This window comes from Balearica regulorum, chromosome 33 (assembly GCF_011004875.1).
Source record: "Balearica regulorum gibbericeps isolate bBalReg1 chromosome 33, bBalReg1.pri, whole genome shotgun sequence".
NCBI classification, from domain to species: domain Eukaryota; kingdom Metazoa; phylum Chordata; class Aves; order Gruiformes; family Gruidae; genus Balearica; species Balearica regulorum.
The window spans coordinates 581,112-608,969 of record NC_046216.1 but is presented as its reverse complement, the minus strand read 5'-3'; the positions used below and the strand labels follow the sequence as shown (position 1 = coordinate 608,969).

At 62.9% G+C, this 27,858-nt stretch overlaps 3 protein-coding genes across 8 annotated transcripts; 2 read left to right on the top strand and 1 right to left on the bottom strand.

Annotated features, from left to right (window-relative positions):
* Positions 1–349: 349 nt before the first annotated feature.
* On the bottom strand, positions 350–9,140 carry LOC104641254 (uncharacterized). The gene is made up of 6 exons (XM_075738508.1): positions 7,870–9,140; positions 7,200–7,271; positions 5,711–6,314; positions 2,620–2,701; positions 1,502–1,958; positions 350–1,037 (listed from the first exon to the last, which is right to left on the bottom strand). The coding sequence occupies exons 1-6, from the start codon at positions 8,339–8,341 to the stop codon at positions 463–465; spliced, it is 2,262 nt and encodes a 753-aa protein (XP_075594623.1). The 5' UTR covers positions 8,342–9,140; the 3' UTR covers positions 350–462.
* A 1,164-nt stretch (positions 9,141–10,304) lies between these two features.
* TRIM28 (tripartite motif containing 28) lies at positions 10,305–19,466 on the top strand. Of its 5 annotated transcripts, none has more exons than XM_075738518.1 (18): positions 10,306–10,577; positions 11,839–11,951; positions 12,039–12,171; positions 12,393–12,528; positions 13,546–13,662; positions 13,758–13,872; positions 13,982–14,128; positions 14,922–15,036; positions 15,129–15,229; positions 15,333–15,597; positions 15,694–15,733; positions 16,218–16,280; positions 16,815–17,016; positions 17,092–17,345; positions 18,513–18,615; positions 18,689–18,763; positions 18,896–19,030; positions 19,130–19,466. In XM_075738518.1, the coding sequence occupies exons 1-18, from the start codon at positions 10,376–10,378 to the stop codon at positions 19,298–19,300; spliced, it is 2,487 nt and encodes an 828-aa protein (XP_075594633.1). In that variant the 5' UTR covers positions 10,306–10,375; the 3' UTR covers positions 19,301–19,466. The 5 variants fall into 5 exon arrangements, with proteins under 5 accessions (XP_075594631.1, XP_075594633.1, XP_075594632.1 ...); XM_075738517.1 differs by having other exon boundaries at positions 15,691–15,733; XM_075738516.1 differs by having other exon boundaries at positions 10,305–10,577; positions 15,691–15,733; positions 16,815–17,345.
* A 587-nt stretch (positions 19,467–20,053) lies between these two features.
* UBE2M (ubiquitin conjugating enzyme E2 M) lies at positions 20,054–25,763 on the top strand. Of its 2 annotated transcripts, XM_075738532.1 has the most exons (7): positions 20,054–20,804; positions 21,911–22,005; positions 22,396–22,434; positions 22,938–23,096; positions 23,180–23,283; positions 23,535–23,598; positions 25,559–25,763. In XM_075738532.1, exons 1-7 carry the CDS (start codon positions 20,696–20,698, stop codon positions 25,697–25,699), a joined length of 711 nt encoding a protein of 236 aa, XP_075594647.1. In that variant the 5' UTR covers positions 20,054–20,695; the 3' UTR covers positions 25,700–25,763. The 2 variants fall into 2 exon arrangements, with proteins under 2 accessions (XP_075594647.1, XP_075594648.1); XM_075738533.1 differs by lacking the exon at positions 22,938–23,096 and having other exon boundaries at positions 20,060–20,804; positions 25,559–25,754.
* The last annotated feature ends 2,095 nt before the right edge of the window (positions 25,764–27,858 follow it).

Below are 27,858 nucleotides of genomic sequence, written 5' to 3'. Positions count from 1 at the left end.
CCCATTCCCACCACAGAAGGGTCATAGAGTCATTGGCCACGTCCCCAAGCCGTTTACGTTGACGATGAGTGCCAGTGGGCCAAACTACGTCCCTGTGGCCACCACAGAAGGGCTGTAGCAGCCACTGGCCATGTCACGGTTCCTACTGAAGTCTTTGTGTTGATGATGGGTGCCGATAGGGCCAACCCACGTGCACGCAGCCATCACAGAACAGCTGTAATTATCACTGGCTACATCATGGATCTTCCTGAAGTCTCTGTATTGACAATGGGCACCAACAGGGCCAAACCGCATCCCCACGGCCACCTCAGAAGGGTTGTAGCAGCCATTGACCATGGTATGGATCCTCCATGAATCCTTTTATTGACGATGAGCACCAGCAAGTCAAACCACATCCCCATGGTCACCACAGAAGCACCATCATCTGCTCTACCACCTCCTCCCATCTCCTTGGGGAGCCCCTCAGAGCCCCTGGTGCATCGCCAGGGCTGGATCGGGCCCTGGCTCAGCTACGTGGAGGCGGCGGTGGCGAGCGAGGTTGGAGCTGCGGCCGAAGGTCTTGGGGCAGTTGGGGCAGCGGTAGGGCTTCTCACCGGTGTGGGTGCGCTGGTGGTCGAGCAGATGGGTGCTCTCGACGAAGCGTTTGTCGCACTGGCCGCACTGGAAGGGCTTCTGGCCGCTGTGGAGACGGCGGTGCCGACGGAGGTTGGAACTCCAGCTGAAACATTTGCCGCAAGCGTTGCATTCATAGGGTTTCTCACCGGTGTGGGTGCGCTGGTGCTGCAGGAGGTTGCAGTTCTGGGTGAAGCTCTTGGCGCAGGCGCCGCACTTGTAGGGCTTCTCGCCCGTGTGGGTGCCAAAGTGCCGCATCAGGTGCGAGCTCTGCCCAAAGGCCTTGCCGCACTCGGTGCACTTGTAGGGTTTCAAGGTATCTGGGGGAGGCGTGGGGGGCAGCTCCCAGGTGCAGCCCAGGCTGGGTGATGGGGGCAGCGTCGCCAGGCTCTCAGGGGTGTCCATCTCTGAGGACTTCACAGTGCCTGTGGGGACATGGAGATGAATGTCACCATAGGATCCCTAATTGCCCTCCCTGAGCTTCTTAATTGCCTCCAGCATCCAAAATTGATCCCTAGAATTCCCAAATCACCCCTGAGCTCACAAATCACGCCTTGATCTCCCTCATTGCCCCCCCTGCCTCGAATCTCCCAAATTGCTTCCCAAGCCACATGGTGCCCTCTCAGACCCAGATCTAATTTGTGGATGGTCAGGAGGAACGTGACCTGGGTTGGGGTGGGGTTAGAGCAAGGACCCCTCAGAGGTCCTGTGTGTCTGCCCACCCTGGTGGGATGGAGCTGGGTTTCCATCCTTGGAGGTCCTCAGACTTCACTGGGAGAAGCCATGAGGAACCTGGATGAGACAGACCTGCTTTGGTCAGCATTGGACCCCTCTGCTGTCTCATAACGCTTTGCAGTGCCCCTTGTACCCCCTCCCCAGCTGGGCTCACCTCTGTGGGTGCCGGGTACCGTCCCCCCATCCCTGTCCCAGTCGCTGGGTGGCTCCTTTGTCTGCTCCATGGCCTTCGGGGAGACGCAGGGTGGGGGGAGAGATGTGGGGTGGGGGAGGTCAGCACCTGCTCCCCCAAAAGAGGACCCAGGCATCTGGGGTGGGAACGGGGGGGTGGGAGGGGGACCGTCTGCCGGGGCTGGAGAGACTGGGGGAGCCCTGGATGTGCTGGGGGGGGGGACGACAGAGGTGGGACAAAGGGGATCTTGGGGGGGCACCGAGGGTGAAGGGGGGACGTGAGGGGCCTCCGGACCGGGAGGGGGGGAACCCCAAAAGGAGTGAGCGTGGTGGGGCGGTATCAGGGGCTCCCTGGGGGGAGTCAAGGAACGGGGGGAGCCTGGGAGGGGGCACCGGACGTGGGAAGGGCACCGGGGACACACACCGAGGGGGACCCGGGACTTAGGGACAGGGGTGGCACCGGGGGAGGATCCGGGCCGGTCCCGGGGTGCCCTTCCCGGGGTGCCACGTGGTGTGTGTGTCCCCACCTCACCGAACCGCCGCGGAACCGCCACCTCCGCCGTGCGCCACCGGAAGCGCTCGGGGGTACCTTTAGGGGCCGCTCTGCGCCACTCGGAGGACCTCGACTCGATGGTTGTTAACGTCACTCACGGATGACCTGTGCGACAGGGCCAATGGCCAAGTCCACCCCTCGATCAGGAGCCCATCTATATGTTGCATCCCTTCCTTGACGGCTCTGCTTCCGTTGCCGTGACCACCCCGCTGGGCACTGGCCACCATCCGGTCAGTGCAGAGGTAGAGCATGGGCCGCTGTTCTGCTTCAGCAACGTCAAGAACCAACTGGATGGCTTTCACCTCAAAAATGACTTAATTCACCTTCTCCTTCAGCAGTTCTCAGACTCGTCGTGTCCGATGCTTCCCCACAATGAAGCAGGATCCATCAGTGAACAGGGCGTATGGCTTCTCATTTTTCTGTTAGTTTATCATACGGTGGGGGGTCTCTTCAGGGCGTGTCGCTTCCTGGCGACATTCCGAAATCTTTGCCTTCTGGCCAGTCCGCAATCACTTCCGTAATTCCTGGTCATTGTATTTGTTACTCACTTCTTGTGAATACAAATCAAAAATCCCTTCATTACGATCAGAAGTTTGATCAGCCCTTCCACTCAGTCGGGGGAACTGCCCGCTGGGAACCGGAACGGCATTTTTCCTGGAAGAATCCCCTTTTGTGATTGTTTTTCCATGTAGCCATGCCTCTGGGGTCGAGGGAGATTTTCCATCCCACTTCCTCATGTTGTGCTGGTTTTGGCTGGGACAGGGTTAATTTTCTTCACAGTAGCCTGTATGGGGCTGTGGTTTGTGATTTGTGCTGCAAACAGTGTTGATAATTCAGGGATGTTTTTGTCATTGCTGAGCAGTGCTTACACAGCATCAAGGCCTTTTCTGCTTCTCACACCACCCCACCAGCGAGTAGCTGGGGGTGCACAAGAAGTTGGGAGGGGACGCAGTCAGGACAGCTGACCCCAACTGACCAAAGGGATATCCCATTCCAGATGACATCATGCTCAGCATATAATGCTGGGGGAAGAAGAAGGAAGGGGGGGATATTCGGAGTGATGGCGTTTGTCTTTCCAAGGAACCATTCCTCGTTGGAGCCCTGCTTTCCTGGGGACGGCTGAACACTTGCCTGCTGACGGAAAGCAGTGAATGAATTCCTTGGTTTGCTTTGCTTGCGTGCGTGGCTTTTGCTTTACCTAATAAACTGTCTTTATCTCAACCCAGGAGTTTTCTCCCTTTTACTCTTCCAATTCTCTCCACCATCCCATCGAGGAGTGAGCAAGCGGCTGTGTGGGGCTTCGTTACCAGTTAAACCATGACACGTCCTCTCCGTGGTCACACAGGTAAAACCAGAGGGTGGCCCGTGGTGTGTACCCTCTATGTGCTCTCTCTTGAGCAGAGGAACGCTTCCTCCTAATAGCCGATACTGCTCCGTACAGGTGGGGAGTAGGGCAGATCCTCTCTGAATTGCTGGAACTGCCGGGACAGTTCCTCTACAGCTGAGACACAGCCCCGCAGGGAGGAACATCTCTCTTCGTGGTGGTCCACTTGCCTGGACAACATACAACATCTTCACTGATGTGATACCTTTCCCTCACACCTGACAGAAGTCTCCTCCAGAGGCTGAGGGCTTGTGTCCCTTTTCCAACCACCTTGTCCATGCCCTCTTCCCTAGACAGGGATCCCAGCTGCCTGGCTTCCCTACTCTCTAATTCCAGGCTACTGGCTTCGTTATCTCAGCATCAGAGCAGCCAGGTAATGACGCGCTCACCTGGACAACGCCTGAAATTTTTTCACGTATCTCACAGCTCACGCAGGGACAGGGATCGAGTGGTCACCATCTGGTTTTCTGGTTCTGCCTCTTCTTCCTCCTGCTCTCGGGATGGCCATGCTTCTTCATCCCTTACTAAACGAGCCGACTTTTGCATCCAATATTTCCTTGTGTGTATAGGGGCGACTGATTCCGGCATGGGTTGGTTCTCTGGTTCAGCTGCAGTGCCTGTTGTGGGCTGGAGTAGCTGCGGTGCCATCAGCGAGGTTGGAGTAGCCGTGGTGCCTGTCGCAGGGCTGGAGTAGCCATAGTGCCTGTAAACAGGGTTGGAGGAGCCGCAGTGCTTGTCAGCGGGGCTGGAGTAGCTGTGGTGCCTGTCAAGAGGGTTGGAGTAGCCGTGGTGCCTGCCGGCGGGGGTTGGAGTAGCCACGGTGCCCGTTGTTCGGTTGTCAGTGATTTGTGTGTCTCTGGAATTGCCAGGCTGACAGCGTCCTTTTCCCAAATCTTTCACTAGTTTTGCCGGATTCTGATAACTTGTTCCAAACCACTGGAGGCACCCACCGCGCCAGGCGTTTGCCCACGCTGTCCCACACCTCCTGCCACTCCTAACCATCCAACCTCGGGGCAGATCTCCGGGTGATATTTTTACACAGTTGTTTAACAAGATCGATGAGGTTTTGCAATAGGAACATCACAAAGGTGTTCAACGTTCTCGAGAGCTGTTGTAACTGACCTGAAGGAGACGGAGAAGGTGAAGGAGGGGGAGAAGTGTCCTCCCTTGTCTCCCCCACAGATTGGCTCTCCAAGGAGAAAAAATAGAGTAATTAATAATAGTTTCCAAACGAGAGCTCCCAAAATACGGAGATGAAGGCAATGCTGAGTACAAACACCAGATTAGTCTCATGACCAGTGACGATGTCATATTATAAGCCGGTGTTACACAGTACAGCAAAAGCATAACCTTGATCCAGGCCCCAGAGATGATAAACAGCACAACAGGGAACGTACACAGTACGTGAGGTGTGACAGAACACAACTCCAGGCACGACCACAACAACGCCGACAGCAAATAAATCAGCATTGTGACCAGCGACTATTAAACTAATATAATTAATGCTTATAACGAATTTGTTTTAACGTGCCCTGGTCAGATCTGTCGTTATCTCAACCCTTCGAGCCCATCATTGGGCACCAAAAAGGACTGTCGTGGTTTAGCCCGGATGGTAACTGAGCCCCACGGAGCTGCTCGCTCACTCCCCCGCGGTGGGACGGGGAGTACGAGAAGCCGCAAAGTCCTCAATTTGACGTAAATTGGCAACAACTAAAACATCAGTGTGACATCAACATTATTCTCATCCCAAATCCAAAACACGGCACTATACCAGCTACTAGGAAGAAAATTAACTCTGCCCCAGGACACTCTCCGCACGCCGCCCTGCCCCGACTCCCCGCCCAAGGCAGGGCCCTGCATTATATTTTGGGGTGGGGGCCAGTTTTCCCCGTTACGGCAGGTTTTTGCCCCATTTGGGACCCCACCCCTGTGTCCCCCCAGAGCTGCAGAGGGGCCCCGAGGGGCAGAGTTAAGGGTACTGGGGGGTGTCCCGGTCCCAGGGGGTGTCCAGAGCTGAATCTGGGGGGGTCCAGAGCAGGAGCAGGGTGTCTGGAGCTGATTCGGGGGGGGTCCCCAAGGCGATTCGTGTCCCTGCAGGTGGGCGATGAGGCTGGAGTGCTGGTGGTGGCTCCCCGAGGTCCCCATGGTGACCAGCAGAGTTAAGAGGATTCCCGATGTCCGTATTTTGGGATTCTTTGGGGTTCCTGGTGGTGGATTCAGTGACACCCAGCACCCGTTTCAGTGTCTACGAGGGCTACTTGTGTCCCCGCTGGTGGGTGACGAGGCCGGAGCGCTGGCGGAAGCGCTTGCCGCAGCGCGGGCAGGGGAACGGCTTCTCGCCGGTGTGGATGCGGCGGTGAGCGGCCAGGTGGGAGGCAACGGCGAAGGCCCGGCCGCACTCGGTGCAGGCGTGGGGCCGCTCGCCGGTGTGACTGCGCCGGTGCAGCGCCAGCGCCGAGCTTTGGCTGAAGCGTTTACCGCAGTGGCTGCAGGCGAAGGGTCGCTCGCCGGTGTGCACCCGCCGGTGCACCGCCAGGTGCGAGGGCACGGCGAAGGCTTTGCCGCAGTCGGCACAGGTGTGCGGCCGCTCGCCGGTGTGCAGACGCCGGTGCAGGCCCAGCGCCGAGCTCTGGCTGAAGCATTTGCCGCAGTGGGTGCAGGCAAAGGGCCGCTCGCCAGTGTGCACCCGTCGGTGCACCGCCAGCCGGGAGCGGGCACCGAAGGTCTTACCGCAGTCACTGCAGTGGTGGCCCTCTGACGCCGGCGGGGACGTGGGGACGCCACGTTGGTGGCAGGTGGCGTCGCGGACGGGTGGCGTCGGCACCGGGGGTGGTCGTGGAGGGTCAGTGGGGCTGGGGGCTGTGGAGAGAGAGGAGAGTGAAGGGGGGACGGGGTGTGGCGATGCTGGGGACACGCAAAGGGACATGGGGGACACGCGGAGGGACACACAGTGCCATGTGGGGGACACGCGAAGGGACATGGGGGACACACAGAGGAACACACAGTGTGACAAGCGGGACACGCGGTGTGACGTGAGAGGTGCGGTGTGACATGCGGTGTGACCTTGGAGACGTGCAGTGTGATGTGCGGATGTGGGGGGACACACGGAGATGGGGACATTTGAAGTGACACAGGGACACACATGCAGAGTGACATGGGGAGATATGGAGTGACACGGCAACACAGGGGGACATGCGATGTGACATTGGGGACACGTGGAGGGACATGGGGGACATTTGGAGTGACATGGGGACATGGAGGGACATACAGTGTGACATGGGGGACACGTGGAGTGATATGGGGCACGTTCAGAGTGACGTGAGGATATGGAGACACACCCAGAGTGACATGGGGGACACATGGAGAGAGGTGGGGGACATTTGGAGTGACATGGGGACATGGGGGGAGACATGAAGGGACATGGGGGACATTGGGAGTGACACGGGGACGTGGAGGGACATGTGGCATGACATGGGTGACACATGGAGGAACACGTGGGAGACATGGGGACACAGAGGACACAGTGCAATGTGGCGGGACACCGGGTGTGACATGGGGGGACACTGAGGGACACAGGGGGACCATGAGGGGGACCTGAGGACCTGCAGGGGACATGGAGGGACCTGTGGACATGGAGGGGACAGGAGGGGACTTGCGAGGATGTGGGGAGACATGGGGAGACATGGGGGGACCCGAGGGGACCTGGGGGGACCCAGGGGGACCTGGGGGGACAGGGGTGCTCACCAGGGGGGACGTGGGGGGGCCGCTGTCCTGGGGCTACCAGCGCCCAGGTGCCCTCAGCCAGGAACATGGCACCTGCAGGGACACCACCGTCAGCCAGTGCTCCCAGTGCCCCCTGGGGCCCTCCCAGTAACCCCCAGTGCCGTCTCTGTACTCCCAGTAACCTTCCCAGTGCTCCCAGTGACTCCCCTCAGTGTTCTAAATAACCCCCAGTGCCTCCCAAGTGCTCCCAGTAACATCCCAGTACTCCCGCTTTCCCCCAGCCAACCTTCCCAGTGCTCCCAGTGACTCTGCCCTGGGGCTGCTAGTGCTCCCGGTAATCCTCCTGCAGTGCTCCCAGTAACACCCAGCGATCCCAGTAACCCCCTCGCTGGCCTCTCCCGTGCTCCCAGTTCTGCCCCCCACCACTCCCAGTAACCCCCTGGTGCCCCCCAGTGTCCACCCCACCAACCTTCCCAGCGCTCCCAGTATCACTTTAGTGTTCCCAGTTCCTTCCCAGTGCTCCCAGTTCTGTCCCCCAGTGCTCCCAGTACCCCCCCCAGCACTCCCAATAACCCGCTGTTGCCCCCCGGTGTCCACCCCACCAGCCTTCACCAGCGCTCCCAGTACCCCCTCAGCGTTCCCAGTCCCACCCCATGCTCCCAGTGCCCCCCCCTGCCCCCACTCCCAGTACCTCGGGCGGTCCCGGCCCCGGGTCGGGCCGAGCTGGAGGCAGCGGCGGAAAAGGGGAGGCGGGAGTGGCGGGGGCACCCTGGCCGCGCCGGAGGGAACGGGGGGCGGCAGGAGGCACCGCGGGGGAACCGGGGAGGGACCGGGCGAGCCCGGCGGGGGGGGAACCGGGGGGAGCCGAGGGGGACGGGGACTGGGGCGGCAGCGAGGGGACGAACGGGGTGGAGGACGGGCGGTATCGGAGGGGCGGTACCGGGGGGCCCCGCCCCCCCCGGGGTCGGTACTAGGGCCCTGTCGTGGGTGTCCCCCACCCTACGTGGGTGCCAGCGCCTCTGGGACACCCCGGGGGGCTGTCCCCTCTCCCTGGGATGTGCCACCACCCTGGGGACACCTAGGAGGGGTGTCACCATGCCGAGGACACCCACGAGGGTGTCCCCACCCCAGGGCAGGAGGTGACGCGGTGGCTCAGCACCCATAGGTGTCCCCCAGTTGGGTGCCACATCCCCACTGGTGCAGGGTGGGGACACCCACGGGTGACACAGGCCACGGGGACACCTGGGAGGCCCCCACTAGGCCCCCATGGCGGGGTGGGGAGGGGGAGAACCCTCCCTCCAAGGACTGGGAATGGGGGACAGGCAGGGAGCACCCAAACTGGGAGAGAGGCCCCCAAACTGGGAACAGAGGAGGTGTGTGTGAACCGGGACCCACCCCCCCCACCCCCCGCCAAATGGGGAGTGGGGGAGGGGGAAACCCTTCCTAAACTGGGAATGGGGGAGAGGAAACCCCCCTCAAACTGGGAATGAGGGAGGGGATGTGTATGCACACCCCCCCCCCCCCAAACTGGGAATAAAGGAGGGAGATAAACCTGCAAACTGGGAATGGGAATCCCTACTGGCCCCCAACTGGGAATGGGTGACAGGATAAAATCACTCTAACTGGGAATGGGGAATTGGGGACCCCCCCCAAACTGGGAATGGGGGAGGGGAATAGACCTCCCCCCAAAAATGGCAACAGGGGGTTGGCCAGGGGGGACTCCCCAGACTGGGAGTAGGGGAGGCGAGAAGCACCCAAACTGGTGTTCCTCCCCGGTTTTTGGGGCTCCCCCCAATCCTACTGGCAGGTCATTAAACAGGCCAAAATTTGGGTGCTTTTGGGAGGTGGGGGGTGGGAGACATTTACCCCAATGGGTAGTGAGGGAAGCCTCAGTGTGCCCCCAGTCCACCACCCTGGGGCCCCCAAACACCTGTACACCCCCCCGCCCCAGCAACTTTCAGTGTCAGCTTTAAATCATCCTCTCTGGCGGTGAGGTTAAGTATTTTAAGGTGTTTTTACTCACTTGCACATGGCTCTGGGGACCTTGAAGCCCCTTTGGAGTCTCTCAGGCTTCTCCTCTGTAGATGAAATCAGGCCTTAAACAGACTGAGAAGCAAAAACATCGGGCAGAACGAGATGGGTGGGTGGAGAGAAGTGCGGGAGGCTTGTAGGTAGCACGGGGCGGGGGGGGGGGGGGCAGTGTTGGGTGGGGTGGCCAGGGCAGGACAGGGGGCTGAGGGAGCTCAATTAGGCCTGTCCAGGCTGGTCCTGGCATGGTTGAGGGATAGCTCGGACTCAGAGTGGTGATTTCGGGCACAACCGCGCTCAGGGCTGGGCCCTGGCCCAAGCTGATGTCCAGGCCTTGCCCCAGGCCTGTACCCACACCCAAGCCCAGGACTAGCCCAAGGCCAGACCCATGTCCTGCTCTGGGCCCGCACCCAGGCCCAGCCCCAGGCTGCCATCAATACCTGCGTCCATCCCCCATCCCAGTCTTGCCCTGAGACCCCTTTGCCCCGGGCAGACCCCGCTGAGCCGGAGCCCCCTTCCCTCCCCGGCGGCCCCTCGCCCACCGCGGCCGAACCAGAGTGACTCCGGATCGGCTCGGGGGGGGGGAATCCTGAGGTATTTGCAAAGGTGATTGGGTTGTTGAGCTGTCGATCAAAGTTTCTGCCCCCGCCTTCCCGAAGAGTGTGGATGTCGATTGGCTGATCGCAACGTCCATCTTAAAAGTCACGGCTTTCCCTGAGGTGATTCGACCGCTGGTTGGTCCAGCGCCTGCCCGCTCTTTCGGCTTCTAGACCACATTCGCCCTCCCACCCTGGGGGTGGGGCGCTTGGAAGAAGCGGATTGGATCCATGAGCTATCAGTCCGCGATCTGAAGATGTCTATTGGCTTAATAAAGTGTGTACCCCACTCTCTGAGTGAGCTGATTGGTCCGTCCCCCTTTAACTCCGCCCCCTACGCCACTCACGTGCCGGTGGCTCCTTCCCGCCCCTCTCTCGCTGCCGTCCCGCCTTCCCCACTCACCTACGTCTCCCATTGCCTTCCCTCTCTGTCAGTCTCGCCTCGGACCCGCCCCCTCGGCGCACAGCGGGCGCTGATTGGCTGCTCTCGGAGGAGGGGGAGGGTCCTGCGCGCGCAGCCGGCGAGGGTTCGTGAGCTCTCCGGTGAGGGGGCTGAGGGGGGGAGCGGCCGCCATGTCGGGTCCGGTGGTGGAGGCCGGAGGCGTCGCCGCGAAGCGACCGGATTCTTTGGACCTGTTGGAACGTTGCGGCGTCTGCAGGGAGCGGCTTAGAGCCGAGCGGGAACCGCGGCTGCTGCCTTGCCTTCACTCGGTCTGCCGGGAATGCCTGCGGGTCCCTCCGGGCTCCGCTGCAGCCCCCGCCCCGGATGGGCCAGGTGAGACGAGGGGCGGCTGGGGCACCTCAGTGGGGGGGTGAGGGCGTCTTAACGGGGTTAGGCGTGTTAACCGGGGGGCGACGGAGCCCTGCAATGGGCAGGGGGGGCTGGGAGGGAAGGGCCGTGTGAGGCCCAGCTAAAGCGGGGACCGTGGTCGGGGAGGGTCGTGTGAGGCCGCTGAGGGGTGGGAGGGTGGTGCCAAGCTGGACCGACGGGACCGGGAGCCGCGTGTGTGTGTGTGTGTGTGTGTGCAAGGCTGGGAAGGGCGTACGGACAGGTAGAGGTGGCACAAACAGCCCTGTGAGGGTGTGAAGAGGGACTGGGGTGGGCCTGGGCGCCTGTGAGGGTGTGAAGAGGGTGGTGTGGGATCGGAGCCGAGCTGAGGGGTGCCAGTGGACCCGTGGGTGAAGCGGCTGGAGGGTTGTTGATGCCCTCGGCTTCTCCAGGGGTTCCCTGAGTGGATCATCGTGTGGGGCTTTGGATGTGGAGCGGTCCCTGGGGTCTCCCCAAGCCTCTTGTGCTCGGTGGTCTCCTCCCCCCCCCCCCATCATACTGGGCATCCCCCAACCACCCTATGGCTGCTCTGACCCCACTGGGTCCTTCCCGCCATTGGGTTGTCCCACCCCGGAGTGGGGTGGGGGGGACGACGACACTGACCCCATTGCTGGCGGTTGCCTGCATCACGGCTCCTTGTCGCACCCCTCCACCTCAACGGGGAGGTTTCTGGAGAGATCAAAAGCGCCACATCCTCTCGGGAGATGGCATCTCAACCGTCGCTGCGCTGCCTCCTGAGGCGAGGAGGAGGAAGGGTAAATCAGCGGCTGCTGCGAAGGTGGATGACAGATCCGAGTGAGAAACTGTGGCCGTGGAGGTTCACAATGGATATTGGGAGAAACTTCCTTATCTCCGGCGGTTTGGCTGGAAAAAGTCATAGGTGACCTGGGTTGATGCTGGACCTGCTTTGGGAGCAGGGACCCCCCTGAGGCGCTGTCCCCTCTGCGATGACATCAGGGACAGCCCTGGGGCCATAGTGGGGTTGCAGTTTTGAAGGTTTCCAAGGTCTGCATGTCAGGATCTTCTGGTTTCTTCTTTCTCTGCTGGAGTGGGTTAGTGGCCCGTCTCACTAACGAGCCGCCACGTTTTCAGCAGGAATGAGGCACTGTGCGAGTCCATGAGGGGACTCTCTAGTGACAAATGGTGGCGGCTGGGGTTTGGGGTGATCCTAGGCCCCCCATGACGTCCGTCTTCCCCCTCCCCACAGTGGTCGACTGCCCCATCTGCAAACACCAATGTCACCTGAAGGATGTGGTGGAGAACTACTTCTTGAGGGACAGCGGAGCCGAGACAGCCGCCACCAGCCAGGGATCCAGTCAGGTAACGCATTGTTAATCCTTAATTAACGGTTAATTAGGGTGAAGCAAGCTCCCTGGTGCCTCCACCTTGTGTCTTTTTGTTCCCCAGTGCTGCACCAGCTGCGAGGACAACGCTCCGGCCACCAGCTACTGCGTGGAGTGCTCGGAGCCGCTCTGTGAGACCTGCGTGGAGGCCCACCAGCGGGTCAAGTACACCAAGGACCACACGGTCCGGGCCACAGGTCCGTCCTTGTCACCACGCTGTCACCGTCCTTGTCACTGCACCGTCACCGTCCTTTCCGAAGCGGTGACCATGTGGCCGGTGAATCCCCGGGGACGTTTGGAGATGCCGCTGCAGCGGTCGTGCCCGTCCCACAGGGACGCTTACTCTGTCGGCGGGTCCCACTGGGTGCTGTTGATGTCACGGTGACATCACGGTGATGTCACACCGCGTTTCCCGCAGGCAGCAGCAAGGCGAAGGAGGGGGAGCGCGCCGTGTACTGCTCCGTGCACAAGCACGAGCCGCTGGTGCTGTTCTGCAACACGTGCGACACGCTCACCTGCCGTGACTGCCAGCTCAACGTGCACAAGGACCACCAGTGAGTGGGCACCGGCAGTAATTAATTTAATAAAAATTGACTTTTCACGGCTAATTACCCTTTGAATCGGTTATCCTGCTCGGTATCCCTTAAAAACAGCGAGTTGGGGCAAGTCAGATAACCGAACAAATTTATTTCTCAACTGAAAAGTCGCCTGTGCGCCTTATCAGCAAGGCCCCACAGCACCTTAAATGTGTTTTTAATTAGTATCTAAGAAGGGAGATAACTCATTAAACCGATTAACTCGTTTTTGTAAAAGAACTGAAGTTAGCCTGCAGGCTACTTAGTCTCCTCGGTTAGTTATTGATTTTAAAAAGTAAAGCTCATTGGTTATTAGTTGACTGAGTAGGGTGTTAATTTTGCTTAATTTTTGGTTTTGACCAAATAGATGTGTTATCTGATTAGTTACTTTGTTAATTAGCAGAGTGGTTGGTTTGAGGAGCTTAAATTGTGTTTTGGTTTTAAGGAATTGGAGATATCTAATTTGCTAGTCATGAAAAATCAATTTAATTAGCTCCTCAGTTATGTCAATTAGCTTGATTTTTAATTGTTTTTTTTAAAGTAGGCTGGTTTTGCTCTGACTGGTTAAATTTCCTGTTTGAATCGATAACTAATCCGGTTAATTACTGGAGCAGGTATCTAATTAAATTACTTACCTGATTGATTCATTATATTAAAAGCACTTTTGATGCATAAGACGTATTTCAGTTAAAGTAAATGACTCATCAGCCACAAAACTTTAACTTAATTAGTTTGTTAGCTTGGCCACCTCCTTAACCCAAATTAATTTGATTGTTAATGGCTAACAGGTTAACGAGGAAGTTAGCTAAGTATCGAGCGGGTTAACTCAATCAAGTTGGTTTCCTTCTCCAGTGGTTCCAGGAGTCAAGGGGTCTCTGGGGGGGGGGGGGGGGGGGGGGCTATTTTGGGCGCCCCCCATGGAGGGGGGCTGCACCAATTGGGGCATTTTTGGGGCTCCCAGCCCCCTCGCGACCCCCTTCCCCCCCCCCCCCCCAGGTACCAGTTCCTGGAGGACGCGGTGAGGAACCAGCGCAAGATGCTGGCGACGCTGGTGAAGCGCCTGGGTGACAAACACGCCAGCCTGCAGCGTTCCACCAAGGAAGTGTGCAGCTTGTACGTAACCCCCCTGCCCCGGGGTGGTGGTGGGGAATTATCTGCCCCTGACGGGGGTATTTACCCCCCTCACCCCTCCCGTTCTCCGCACGCAGCATGCGCCAGGTGACGGACGTGCAGAAACGGGTGCAGGTGGACGTGAAGATGGCCATCCTCCAAATCATGAAGGAGCTCAACAAGCGCGGCAAGGTGCTGGTGAACGACGCCCAGGTGAGCCGGAGCGGGGAGGACGCGGCGCCAAAAACGCCTCCCCCTGTCACCGTCCCTCTGTCCTGAGGTGGCTTTGTTGTCCTCTTCCTCCTCTTCCTCCTCCTCGCAGAGGGTGGCGGAGGGGCAGCAGGAGAAGCTGGAGCGGCAGCACTGGGCCATGACCAAGCTGCAACGACACCAGGAGCACATCCTCCGCTTCGCTTCCTGGGCCCTGGAGAGCGACAACAGCACCGCTCTGCTGCTCTCCAAGAAGTTGGTGAGCTGCCGAGGGGCCCAAACCCCCTCGTGGACCCCCCTGAACCCCTCACCTTGGGTGGGGAACCCCCCGGGCTGGGTACTTGGGGACCGTTGGTCTGACTGTGCTCTCGGGGACCAGCGGGGAAGCGGGTGCCGGAGAGCGAAGCCAAGCCCAGGGCTGCGCTGCGTCCTGGCGTCTGTTTTCCTCTGTCCCCCGTGTTTTGGTGGGGGACGTGGGGCAAAGCGGGGTCAGGAGATGGTCTCCTGTGGGGTTCTTTGTCCCCAGCTCCCCCTCAGCCTCCCCAGGGTGCCCCATGTCCCCTCCTGCCTTCCCCACCTGCGTCCCCAGGGTGCCGCAGTGGGGTCCCTGGGACCTGCTGGGTCCCCCGGGGGTCCCAGGTGTTCTCCCTGCCGCAGGGGTGTCCTCAGCAGGTCCCCTCAGTGTCCCTGGGACGTGGTGGGTGTCACATCGGTTCCCCTCGGCATCGTGACTCCTGCAGTGGGTCCTGCTGCGGTCCCCGTGGTGTGATGGGTGCTGTGGTGGGTCCCCTCGGGGTCCCTGTGGCACGGTGGGTGCATCAGGGTGCTGCCACGTGTCCCCTCGGGGTCCCCACGATGTGACAAGTGTCCCTGGGGTGCTGCCCCGTGTCCCCTCGGGGTCCCCACCATACGATCGGTGTCTCTGGGATGCTGCCCCGTGTCCCCTTGGGCTCCCCACGTCATGACAGCTACCCCCAGGATGCTGTCACACGCATCCCCCCTGAGGTCCCTGCGTTGTGACGTACCCCCCTGTTGTCCCCCTGCCTCCCCAGATCTCCTTCCAGCTCCACCACGCCCTCAAGATGATGGTGGACCCCGTGGAGCCGCAGGGTGACATGAAGTTCCAGTGGGACCTCAACGCCTGGACCAAGAGCGCTGAGAGCTTTGGTGAGTCCCCGGGGAGGGGACGTCCCTGGGGACCCCCCTGGCCCCCCACAACACCCCTGGCCCCCCCTCTGACACCCCTCGCCCCCTCGCAGGCACCATCGTCTCGGAGCGGAGCCTCCCTCCGCCGTCCCTCAGCCCCCAGCTGCCGGCCGCCAGCCCCCGTGGCCCCAGCCCTGCTGTGGGTGCCTCGCAGGTACTGGCGGGGGGGGGGAGGTGCGGTTTTGTTTTTTTGGGGGGTCCTGCACCCTTGGGTGCCCCCCTGGTAATGGACACCCCCCCCAATCTCTCTTCTCCAGGGCCCCCTGCAAGCCACGGTGGTGAGCAAAGGGCAATACGCCCCCGGCCCCCTCCTGCAGCCCCCGGTGGGCCCCCAAATCGGGGCTGAGGAGGGGCAGGGGCCCCCCGGCGTCCCACAGAGCGGTGGGGGGGAGCTGGGGATGCCCACCCTGCCTCAGTTTCCCCTGGGGGCCGAGGGGTTGGGTTGCCCTGACCTGTCCCCCCCCCACCTTTACCCGCAGACGGCTGAGGGCCCTGGGGACGCTGCTGCGGGCGTAGAGCTCGGTGAGTGTGGGGGTGATGTGGCGGGGGGGGGGGGGGGGGCGAGGGAGGAGGGTGAAGGGGGGGAGGAAGGCCCCTGATGCGGGTTTCTCTCAGCAGCCAACGGCCCCCCCGAAGCTGCTGTCGCAGGAGTGAAGAGGTGAGTGCGGCGGAACCTCCTGTCCCTTGTCACCCTGTGCCTTGGCGGGGGGCGGGGGGGTGGCTTTGAACCCCCCCCCAAATAGTTGGTCCTGTGTCCAGGGACCCCTGTCACAGCGTGTCCAGGGTTGGTGTAGACAGCAGCTGCCCCTTGTCACCTCTTTTCCTCGTCACCCCACCCCGGGGACCCTGTCCCTCGTCACCCTGTGTCCAGGGGGTGGCAGGGACACCCTCTCACCCCATACTTGGGGTTCTCCCCCCTTGTCCCCTCACACCCAGAGGTGTCCGCAGTTCCCCCCGTGTCCCCTGTTGCTCCGTACCCAGGTAGGGGGGACAGGGGACAGGGCCGCCGTGTCCCCATCATCATCCCTGGGTAGCGGGGGGCTCCATCCCAGGAGGTCTCCCAGCTGGGAAGAACCCACTTTTTGGGGGTTTGGGGGGCTGCCTGGGGACCCCCAAGGTGCCCTGACTACCTTGTTATACAGGAGAAAACACGTTAATCCTCCTGTGGAGGAGGAGAAGTTCATTAAGAAGCTGCTCGTTAAGCGGTAATGACGAGGGCTCGGGGTTGGGGGGGGGGATGGAATTAAAGCACCTCCACTCTGACAGCGAGTTGAGGGGGCGGAAGATGGAGCCCCAGGCCTGGGGTAACCCCGTCCCTTGTCCCCCGGTACCCACCGGTGACCGGGACCCCCATGTCCCTTGTCACCCTGTACCCGACGCTCCCCTGACCCATGTCACCCCTGTCTGAGAGCTGCTGCGAGCCCCCCCCCACCCCCCGATCCAGTCCCTTGTCACCTCGGGGTCCCTGTCGCTCTGTTCCTGGGGTCCCCCCCTTGTCCTCTGGGCTGGGGGGGGTGACAGGGACCCCCCCCCCCCCATATCCCTTGTCACCCTGTTCCTGCCCCCCCCCCCTCCCCGTGCTGGGGGGTGGCTGGGGCCCTGTTTGCACCCCCGTCCTGAAAGGACCAGGGTCTGCCAGCACCCCGAACCCCAAGGAACTCTACCCAAGGAGGGTTGGGGGGGGGGGGGGCTCCCTGCAAAATCCTGACCCCTCCTGTGCCGCCCCCCCCCCCCCCCAGGAACCGCCCCCCCGGGGGCCCGGTGAGCACCCTCCTCCGCAAAGTGCCGCGGGTCAGCCTGGAGCGACTGGACCTGGATCTGTCAGGGGCGGCGCAGCCCCCCGTCTTCCGCGTCTTCCCCGGCACCTCGGCCGAGGACTTCAGCCTCATCGTCATCGAACGGGGGGCGCATCCTTGGCCCCCCGCCCCCCTCGCTGTCAAGGTGGGTGTCTCTCCGTCCGTGTCCCCCCCCCTCCCTCCCCGTCCGTCTGTCTCACCCCACTCTCCCTCCTCGCAGGAGGAGCAGCAGGAGGTGGCCATCGGCGATGCGCAGGACACCAAACCGGTGGGGCTCCTTCCTGAGCACCCCGGGGTGCCGGGACCCCCCAGATCCTCCTCGGGGTTGGGATCTACTCCCCCTGGAGCCCCCCCCGGCCCTGGGGTCTCCTGTTGCCGCGTCTGCTGCCAGGCCGGTGCCGTGGTGATGTGCGACCGTTGTGAGCGCTGCTACCACCTCGATTGTCACCTCCCCGCCCTCCAGGAGGTCCCCAGGTAGGCCCGATCCCCTGGGATCCACCCGCCGGCCTGGGATCTGCTGGCCCTTGTCACCTCCCCGGGTTCCCCCTACGTCCCTGGGATCCGCTGATCTCTCGTCCCCGAGGCTTGCTGCTCCTCTGGCACTGCTTGATCCCCTGGGATCTGCTGTTCCCCCCGGGATCCCCGTTGTATCGTGGCCGTGGGGAGGATCCCCGGGGATCTGCTGCTCCCTGGATCTTCGGGGATCACCTGGCGCCGCCAGATGTCTGGGCTCCGCTGATCTCTTGCGGGATTTACTCATCTCCTGTGGGATCTACCCAGGATGGGGCTGGAATTGCTGCCGCCCCTCCTGATTCCTTCGTGGGGGGGAACCTCTGGTGCCAGTAGATTCCTTGAGCGATCGCTGGCCTTTGGGATCTGTCCCCTTCCCCACCCCAGAGGTCCTTGGGAGCTGCTTGACCCTCGTCCACGTCTCTCCCTTGGGATCTGTCGGCATCTTTTGGGATCCGCTGATCCCTCCTCTGAGGGAGTTGCTGCCACCTGGGTTTCCTGGTCCTTGGTTGCTACTGGATCCTTGGGATCTTCCATCCCCATGGACCAGGCCAGCTCTCAGATCCCCACGGGGACCCCCTTGGGATCCCTGGGGATCCAGTCTCGATCCTGGTCCAGCTGTTGACCCCAGAGCCCTGGGGTTCTGCTCCCTGCCATCCATGGAGGGATCCATCTCTCAAGCCCGGATCCTCTGGGATCTCCTGGCCCTCATCTGCACTGGGATCTCCCCGTTGATCCCAAATCCTGGAGATCCGAGCCCTGTGGGGCTCTACTCTTCCATCCCCGACCCTCCTGGATCGTCTGTAGGTCCTTGGTCCTCCTGGGGACCTACACAGCGACCCGGATCCCTCGGGGATCTACTGCCCTGATCCTTGGGAAGAGCCGTGACCCGCTCAGGGATCTCTGTCACGGATCCCTTGGCTGCCTGGCCCTGATCTGTGTGGGAATCCCCCTGCGGATCCAAAACCTTGGGGGATCCGCTACCCCCACCCCCTTGATCCCGGACCTGGATCCTTTGGGATCTCTGGACCCCAAATCCCGGAGGCTTTCCCCACGCCACAAAGGGGTCAAGCCGGGAGGGCAAGGGACCCACCGGATCCCCCAACCCGATCCCCTCATCCGATCCCACAGCCCCGAGTGGAGGTGTCTGCTGTGCCAGGAGCTGCCCCCCCCCAGCGAGGACCTCACCTTTGGGGAGGGGCTCCCCCACAAACTCTCCCCCCTGGACCAGCAGGTACGTACCGGGATGGGGGGGGGGATCCGCCGGTGCGCGGAGGGATCGAGGGATCCCTGTTAAATCCCCGCAGAAATGTGAGTACGTGCTGCTGGAGCTGCTCTGCCACGAACCCTGCCGTCCCCTCCACCGCCTCTCCAGCTCCCCGGTGAGTCCCGCGGCGTTCCAGGATGGGGGATCCCCCTCGTCCCGGAGTGGGGGGGGGGGATCCCTTTGTGTGTATGTCCCCCCCACCCTTTGCCTCCAGGGGATCCCCTCACCGCCCGTCCCCCTTCCCCAGGACGGCCACGACGCCATCGACCTGACCCTCATCCGCGCCAAGCTGCAGGAGAAGCTCACCCCCCACTACCGCTGCCCCGAGGAGTTCGCCCGGGACGTCTGGAGGATGATCCGACAGTTCAATCGCCTCACCGAGGTGCGGGGTGTCCCCGGGGTGGGTTTTTGGGGGGGCTGGGGGGGGGGGGGGATTTGCCCCCCTCACCCCTGTTTTTGTTGCACCCCCCCCCTGCCCCAGGACAAGGCGGATGTTCAGTCCATCCTGGGCCTGCAGCGGTTCTTCGAGGCCCGGCTCAGCGCCGCCTTCGGCGACCGCAAGTTCTCCTCCGCCCTCCTCCTCGAGCCCGTCATCCCTCTGGATGAGGCCGAAGGCTCCCCGGCCCCCCCCGCCGGCCCCCTGGCCCCCTGATCCCCTTTTAGTTTTGTTGGGGGGGGGGGTGGGGGTGGGGGGCATCACCCCGCACCGGTCACCCTACAGGCCGCACGGAGGGATGTGGGGGTGTCCCTGTCCCCGTCCCCCCCATGGGGGTGTCCCTGTTCTATGTCTGTCGGAGAAATAAAGCCATTGTCTCGGCCTCCTCATCCTCCTCCTCCATTTTGGGGCTCCCCCTGCCCTGCCTTGAGGATGGGGGGAGGGAGGTGAAGCTAAACTGGTGCTGGAGCTGGGAGGGTTGGTGCTGGCTATACTGGGGGACGTAGTAGCACTGGGAGGGGAAGGGACTGGTCCCAGTATGGCCCTGCTGGAGTTCTGGGAGGGGGAACTGGTCCCAGTAGGGCCCCTCATTCCGTGCCCCTCGCCCGTGTACGGGGTAGCAGGAGTACCCTCATTAAAGATGGCGGCGCCCACTGGGGGAACGTGAAGGCCCGCCCTCCCTCTGGCACCGTACTGCGAGGCTGGGCCGCTGCTTTAAGCTCCTTCCCCCTGCGCAGGATTGGCTGGTGAAAGTGTCGAAGCCATCCGGAAAGTGCCGAAGCCTTCCGGAAAGAACCGAGTTTGGGGGGGGTGGGGGGGTGGTGTGCGGGGAGACTTCCGGAAATAGCCGACGCTTTCCGGTGAGATACGAAGGGAGCGGGGAGGAAAGGGCGCTGTCGGAAAGGGCCGAGGTGTTCCGGAAAGAACCGAAGCCTTTCCGAAAGGAGCCGAACGCCCTCCGAACGGTAGCCGAAGGCAGCCAGCCTGCTCTCCTTTCCGAGAAACCCGACGCCCCTCTCCGGAAAGAGCCGAACCCGCGACACTTCCGGAAAGAGCCGACGCTGCTCGGGGAAGAGCTCGGCAGCACTCGGTGCTTTCCGGAGAGACCCGAGGCGGGGCGGAACGCATCGAACCCACCCCCCTTTCCGGAAGAACCCGAAGCTCTTCCGGAAAGAGCCGAAAGCTCTCCCGGAAAGAGCCGAAGCGCTGTGGGAAGGCCCCGGAACTAGTCGTTCTCCTTCCGGAAGAAGCCGAAGTGCGTTCGGCGTCCGCCCGAGCCTTCTCCGGAAAGCCCCGAAGGGTTCCGAAGCCCCCACCTCCCCCTTCCGGAGAGCTCCGAAGCCCCTTCCGGACAGCCCCGAAGCGTTTCCGGAAGTTGCCGAGCGGCGCCGGCCGTCGCCGATTCTCTCTTCCCCCCCCCCCCTCCCCTTCTCCCCGTTCCCCATCGCCTCAGAGCCGCCGCCGCTTCCCGCTCCGGCTCCCGCTGCCTCCTGCGCCGCCGCCCGCCCCCTCCTCCCCGCCGGGGGGGGCCCCGCCCGGCTCCCGCCACCGCCGGGCCCGGTCCGGCCCGGCCCCCGCCCCCCCGGTCCCCGCCCGGTTCGGCCCGGCAGGATGATCAAGCTCTTCTCGCTGAAGCAACAGAAGAAGGAGGAGGAATCGGCGGGCGGTACTAAGGGCACCAGCAAAAAGGCCTCGGCCGCTCAGCTCCGCATCCAGAAAGGTGACCGGGGCCCGGTGGCTCCCGCCCCGCCTTCCCCCGGCGCTCACCGGACACGGGGGAAGGGCCCGGGGCCGGGTCCTGACGGGGCGGGCGGGGGGGGGGGGGGGCGGCTGGGCCTGGTGAGGCCCAACGGGAGGGGAACGGGGCCCGGTGGGGCCTGAGCCGGGGGGCGCGGGCTGGGCCCGGTGAGGCCCCGGTGGGGGGAAGGTACTGGTCCCAGTAAGGCCCCAGTGGGGGGGTCATACTGGTCCCGGTAAGGCCCCGGTGGGAGGGTCGTACTGGTCCCGGTAAGGCCCTGGTGGGGGGGGTCATAGTGGTCCCAGGAGGGCTCCAGTGGGGGGAATGTACTGGTCCCAGTAAGGCTGCAGTGGGGGGCGTGGGCTGGTCCCAGTAAGGCCTCAGTGGGGGAAGGTACTGGTCTTGGTAAAGCCCCAGTGGAGGGGTCATACTGGTTCCAGTAAGGCCCTGGTGGGGGGGTCATACTGGTTCCAGTAAGGCTGCAGTGGGGGGGCATGGGCTGGTCCCACTAGGGCCCCAGTGCAGGGGGTCGTACTGGTCCCAGTAAGGCCCCGGTGGGGGCCACAGGCTGGTCCCAGTAAGGCCCCAGTGGGGGGCACGGGCTGGACCCAGTAAGGCCCCAGGGGGGGCACCGGCTGTCCCAGTAGGGCCCCAGTGGGGGGAATGTACTGGTCCCAGTAAGGCCACAGTGGGGGGGCATGGGCTGGTCCAAGTAGGGCCCCAGTGGGGGGATCATACTGGTCCCAGTAGGGCCCCAGTGGGGAGCACATGAGGAGGAGGTCTAGTCCCAGTGTGGCTCCGTGGGGGCGGGGGGATACTGGTCCCAGTAGTGCCGCACTGAGGATGCAGGTGGGGGTAAACGATACAGCTCCCACCAGCTCCCAGTAGCTCCCAGTTGGTGGAGCGCACTAGATAAAGGCAACCGGTCCCAGTAGAGCCCAGTTGAGGGTACTGGGGAGGACACACTGGGCCTGGGATGACCCAACTTGAGGGCTGGGCTTGTGGTAGGCGTAGCCCCGTGTCCCCCCTGTGTCACCGTGTCCCCCCTGTGTCACCGTGTCCCCCCCGTGTCACCGTGTCCCCCCCAGACATCAACGAGCTGAACCTGCCCAAGACGTGTGAGATCGACTTCTCCGACCAGGACGACCTGCTGCACTTCCGCCTCCTCATCTGCCCCGACGAGGTGGGGTGTCCCCCCACCCCCGCCGTGTCCCCCCCCTCGTGTCACCCCCCCGTCACCCTCTTGGGTCCCCCCAGCGCCCCACGTCCCACCCTGTCCCCTCCCGTTCCCTTTGTCACCTCCCATCCCTGTGTGTCCTCCTGGCTCCCCCCTGCCCCCCCCCCCAATTTTGGGGTCCCCACCCATCCCCGCAGTGTCCCCCCGTTCCCCTCCGTCCCCCCGTGTCCCCTCAGAAGACCCTCGTGTCCCTTGGGGTTCCCCTGTGCCCCCCCCCCCCCCATTTCCCCGTCCTTCCCCTGTCACCTTCTTTGTCCCCGCTTGTCCCTCGGGGTCCCCCTGGTGTCCCCACCCCCCTGTGTCCCCCCCCCCCGGTGACGTCTGTCTCTCCCACAGGGCTTCTACAAGGGAGGGAAATTTGTCTTCAGTTTTAAGGTTAGTTCTGTAATTCCCTGGCCACCAATTTCCATCCCGGGGCTACTAAGATGGGACTGGTGGCTACCTGGCTGCACCAGGGGGTGGGGGTAGCAGCAGTGGGGTGAATGGCCACCAAGGCGGGACCTGTGGCCACCGGGGTGGGACCCACAGTCATGAGCTCCTGCTGCAGGTGGGAACAGGAGGCAGGTGGCTACTGAAACCTGTCCTGTGGCCACCAGAAGATGACCAACCATGACTTGTGACCGCCAAGTGGGTTGGGACTGGAACTAGGGGTTGGTGGCCACCAAGATGCGACCAGCAGCCAAGTGTCCACTCTGTGGCTTCGGGTAGGGACTGGTGGCCACCAAGACGTGACCAGTGGCCATGTGTCCGCTCTTTAAGTTGGAGGTGGGGTAGGGTGACTCGGTGGCCACCGTCTCTGCGTGCTGACCGTGAGATCTGGGGTTTGGTGACCACTGAGATGTGACCGTTGGCCACATCTGTTGCATGGTTTGAGGTAGGGACAAGAAACGTGGCCACCAAGACGTGACCCGTGGCCACTCAAGACACGACAAGCGACCACGTGTCCCCACTGTGGATTGGGGGCAGGTGGCCACCACTGTGAGACCAGCGGCCACCAAGACACGACTAGAAACCAGATGTCCACCCTACGGATTGGGGTAGGGGCTGGTGGCCACCGAGACATGGCCGGTGGCCACAGAGGGGGCCGAGCCGTGACGCTGTGCCCGCTCCCGTCCCCCAGGTCGGCCAGGGTTACCCCCACGACCCGCCGAAGGTGAAGTGCGAGACGATGGTTTATCACCCAAACATCGACCTGGAGGGCAACGTCTGCCTCAACATCCTCAGGTGGGCCACCACCGCGCCCACGGTGGCTACTGCCACCTCCGGGGTGGCCACAGTCCCATCTGGGGTTGGCCGCAGCTGGATCCGGGTCCCCGTCTGCCCCCAGAGATCCGGCGGGGTGGGACGAGGGGGCAAACGGTTGCCCCGTGGACCTCAAGCGTGAGCACGGGGTGGCCCCGGTCACCTCGTGGTGGCCACGGCCACCTCTGTGGTGGCCCCAGTGTCCCCCCCCTGACGCCCGGCTCTGTCCCCAGAGAGGACTGGAAGCCCGTCCTGACGATAAACTCCATCATCTACGGCCTGCAGTACCTCTTCCTGGTGAGTGCCGTCGGGTACGCGCACCTATGGGTGGGGGGGCACCCGTCCTGGCTCCGGGGTGGCCCTTGGGGGGGCACTTGATGGCCTTGGGACATCTCCTGGGGACACCCGGTGGTCCTGGGACGTGTCCTGGTGGTCCTCGGTGATGTTGGGTGACACCCTGAGGTGGCCCCCAGTGGCCTTGGGCCATCTCCTGGGTCCAACTGGTGGCCTTGGGACAACCTGAGGTGCCACCCGGTGGTCCTGGGACGTGTCCTGGTGGTCCTCGGTGATGTTGGGACACCCTGAGATGGCACCCAGTGACTTTGGGACATCTCCTTGGGGCACTTGGTGGCCCTGGCGCACCCCAAGGTGGCGTCTGGGTGGCCCTGGGACGTGTCCTGGTGGTCCTCGGTGATGTTGGGTGACCCCAAGGTGGCCCCCAGTGGCCCTGGGACGTTTTCTGGGGGTACCTGGTAGCCCTGAGACACCCCGAGGTGGCACCTGGTGGCCCGGGGGCCACCCGCTGATGTTGGGTGCCCCTGAGGTGGCCCCCGGTGACGCTCGGTCACTTGGTGGGGACATGGGGGGGGGGTTCGGGGTCACCTCAGACCATCCCTGACCCCGGGGGGGGACCCCCTGTACCCCAGATACTGCTGGGGGGGGGGGCGGTGAGGGGGTTTGGGGGTGTCTGGGGGGGGTTGGGGGTGTCGAGGGGGTGTCTGGGGGTGTTGGGGGTTTCGGGGGGGTTTGGGGGTGTCAGGGGTGTCTGGGGGTATCAAGGGGGGGTTGGGGGTGTCAGGGGGGTGTCTGGGGGGGTTTGGAGGTGTCAAGGGGGGGCTGGGTGTGTCAAGGGGGGATTTGGGGGTGTCAAGGGGGGGTTTGGGGGTGTCAGGGGGGTCTGGGGGGGTTTGGGGGTGTCAGGGGTGTCTGGGGGGGATTTGGGGGTGTCAAGGGGGGATTTGGGGGTGTCGAGGGGGTGTCTGGGGGGATTTAGGGGGTGTCAAGGGGGGGATTTGGGGGTGTCAAGGGGGGATTTGGGGGTGTCTGGGGTGTCAAGGGGGGTTTTGGGGGTGTCTGGGGGGGTGTCGGGGGTGTTGGGGGGTTTGGGAGTGTCGGGGGTGTCTGGGGGGTTTGGGGGTGTCAAGGGGGGGCTGGGTGTGTCTGGGGGGTGTTTGGGGGTGTCAGGGGGGTTTGGGGGTGTCAGGGTGTCAAGGGGGTCTGGGGGGGTGTTGGGGGGTTTTGGGGGTGTCAGGGTAGTTATTGGGGGGGTCAGTTTATGCCAGGGGGGTATTGGGGTGCTCTGGGGGGAGGGGGGTGTTTGGGGGTTCCCGGGGTGGGGTTGGGGGGGATGACAGCGGGGGGGGGGGGTGTGTCCCAGTGAGCACCGGGGGGTGTTGGGGGGCTTGGGGGGACCTTAGGGAGTAAAGGGGGGGCACCGAGGGGTTTGGGGGGGTCACTGAGGGGTCCTGGGGGTTTGGGGGGGCACTGAGGGGTTTGGGGGGGTCACTGAGGGGTCCTGGGGGTTTGGGGGGGCACTGAGGGGTTTGGGGGGGCACTGAGGGGTCCTGGGGGTTTGGGGGGGCACTGAGGGGTTTGGTGGGGTCACTGAGGGGTCCTGGGGGTTTGGGGGGGCACTGAGGGGTTTGGGGGGGGCACTGAGGGGTCCTGGGGGTACTGGGGGGTACCGAGGGGTTTGGGGGGGCACTGAGGGGTCCTGGGGGTGTTGGGGGGCACTGAGGGGTTTGGGGGGGCACTGAGGGGTCCTGGGGATTTGGGGGGCACTGAGGGGTTTGGGGGGGGGCACTGAGGGGTCCTGGGGGTGTTGGGGGGCACTGAGGGGTTTGGGGGGGGCACTGAGGGGTCCTGGGGTGCAGCCAGGGGTATTGGGGGGGGGGGGGCGGGGAGGGTGCTGACAAGTCCAGGGCTGGTACTGGGGTTCCCCCCCCCCCCAATAACGGGGTACCCCCCCCCCCCTCAGGAGCCGAACCCCGAGGACCCCCTGAACAAGGAGGCGGCCGAGGTGCTGCAGAGCAACCGCCGCCTCTTCGAGCAGAACGTGCAGCGCTCGCTGCGGGGGGGGTACGTGGGGGCCACCTACTTCGAGCGCTGCCTCAAGTAACCCCTCCCCCACCCCGCCCCTCCCCCACCCCCCGTGCGCCCCTCCCCCCCGTCCCCCCGCCCCCCCCCGTTATTTATTGCCCCCTCGGGGGGGCGGGGGGGGGGGCCCCCCCCCCCCCTTTTTTCTTCTGCTCCCCCCCCCCCCCCCCAGCGCTGCTCTGGCCGGGTGATTAAAGGGCGACGTAACGAGTGAGGTAACGAGCGTGATGTAAGCGGCAAGAGTGATGTAATCAGCGAGCGGGATGGGGGGATGGGGGGGTCGGCCCCGCCCCCTTGGTCGGCCCCTGGAGGAGGAGGGGGGGGTGGTGGTTACTGGGTAAACTGGGATGAACTGGGATGGGGGGGGTGGGGTAGTTTGGGATAGTTGGTTTCCTGAGCTGGGGGGGGGTTGGTGTGGCCAGTGTGGCCAGTATGGCCAGTCCGCAATCCCAGTATGGCCAGTATGGTCAGTCCCCAGTCCCAGTATGGCCAGTCCCCGATCCCAGTATGGCCAGTACGGCCAGTCCCCAGTCCCAGTATGCCCAGTATGGCCAGTCCGCAATCTCAGTATGGCCAGTCCACAATCCCATTATGGCCAGTACAACCAGTCCACAATCCCAGTATGGCCAGTATGGCCAGTCTGCAATCTCAGTATGGCCAGTCCCCAATCCCAGTATGGTCAGTCCCCAGTCCCAGTATGGCCAGTCCGCAATCCCATTATGGCCAGTATGGCCAGTCCGCAATCTCAGTATGGCCAGTATGGTCAGTCCCCAATCCCAGTATGGTCAGTCCCTAGTCCCAGTATGGCCAGTATGGCCAGTCCGCAATCCCATTATGGCCAGTATGGCCAGTCTGCAATCTCAGTATGGCCAGTCCCCAATCCCAGTATGGTCAGTCCCCAGTCCCAGTATGGCCAGTACGGCCAGTCCGCAATCCCAGTATGGCCAGTATGGTCAGTCCCCAGTCCCAGTATGGCCAGTACGGCCAGTCCACAATCCCAGTATGGCCAGTATGGTCAGTCCCCAGTCCCAGTATGCCCAGTATGGCCAGTCCGCAATCTCAGTATGGCCAGTCCACAATCCCATTATAGCCAGTACGGCCAGTCCGCAATCCCAGTATGGCCAGTCCCCAGTCCCAGTATGGCCAGTACAGCCAGTCCGCAATCCCAGTATGGCCAGTATGGCCAGTCCCCAATCCCAGTACAGCCAGTTCCCTGTCCCAGTATGGCCAGTACGGCCAGTATGATCAGTCCCCAGTCCCAGTATGCCCAGCATGGCCAGTCCCCAATCTTGGTATGGCCAGCCCCCAGTCCCAGTATGCCAGTATGGCCAGTCCCCTGTCCCAGTATGGCCAGTCCCAGTATGGCCAGTCCCCAGTCCCAGTATACCCATATGCCCAGTTAGCACGGTGTGGCTCCCAGTATGGCCAGTTTCCAATCCCAGTATACGCAGTATGCCCATTTCCTAATCCCAGTGTGTCCAGTTCCCCACCCCATGCCTCCCAGTATGACCAGTTCCTAATCACAGTGTTCCCAGAGTGCCCAGTTCCCAATGCCAGTATACCCAGTTCCTAACCCCAGTATAGCTAGTGTGCCCAGTTCCCCGGCCATGGCTCCCAGTACACCCAATTCCCAATCCCAGTGTGCCCAGTTCCCTGTCCCAGTACGCCCAGCTCCCTGTCCCAGGGCTCCCAGTATATTCAGCTGCTGGTCCCAGTGCTCCCAGTATGCCCAGTACCTGCTCCTCCACTGCCTCCCAGTTGTCCCAGTCCCCACAGCCCAGTGCCTCCCAGTGCCCCCAGTCTGCTCCAGTTTTCCCCCAGTGCTCCCCAGTAAATCCCAACCTTCTCATCCCAGTTCCCCCAGTACATTCTCTGCCCCCCCCCCAGCGCCCCAGTTCCTTGTCCCAATTGCCCCAGTATAACCCAGTTCCCCCCAGTATGTTCCAGCTGGTGCCATGTGTGACGCTTCCTTCCCCCCCTGCGGCATCACCCGGTGCCCCCCCAGTTCCCCACCCCAGTATGTTCTGATGTCCTTCCCGGTTTATCCCAGTCACTCCCAGTACGTTGCTGGGTCCGCCCTAGCACACCCGCGCCGCCAGCGGGCGCCCTGACTCCCTCAGGTGCCGCTCTGGCCGTCCCTCTCCATGCTCCCTCCCCCATAGCGGAAGTGGCCGCTCTGGC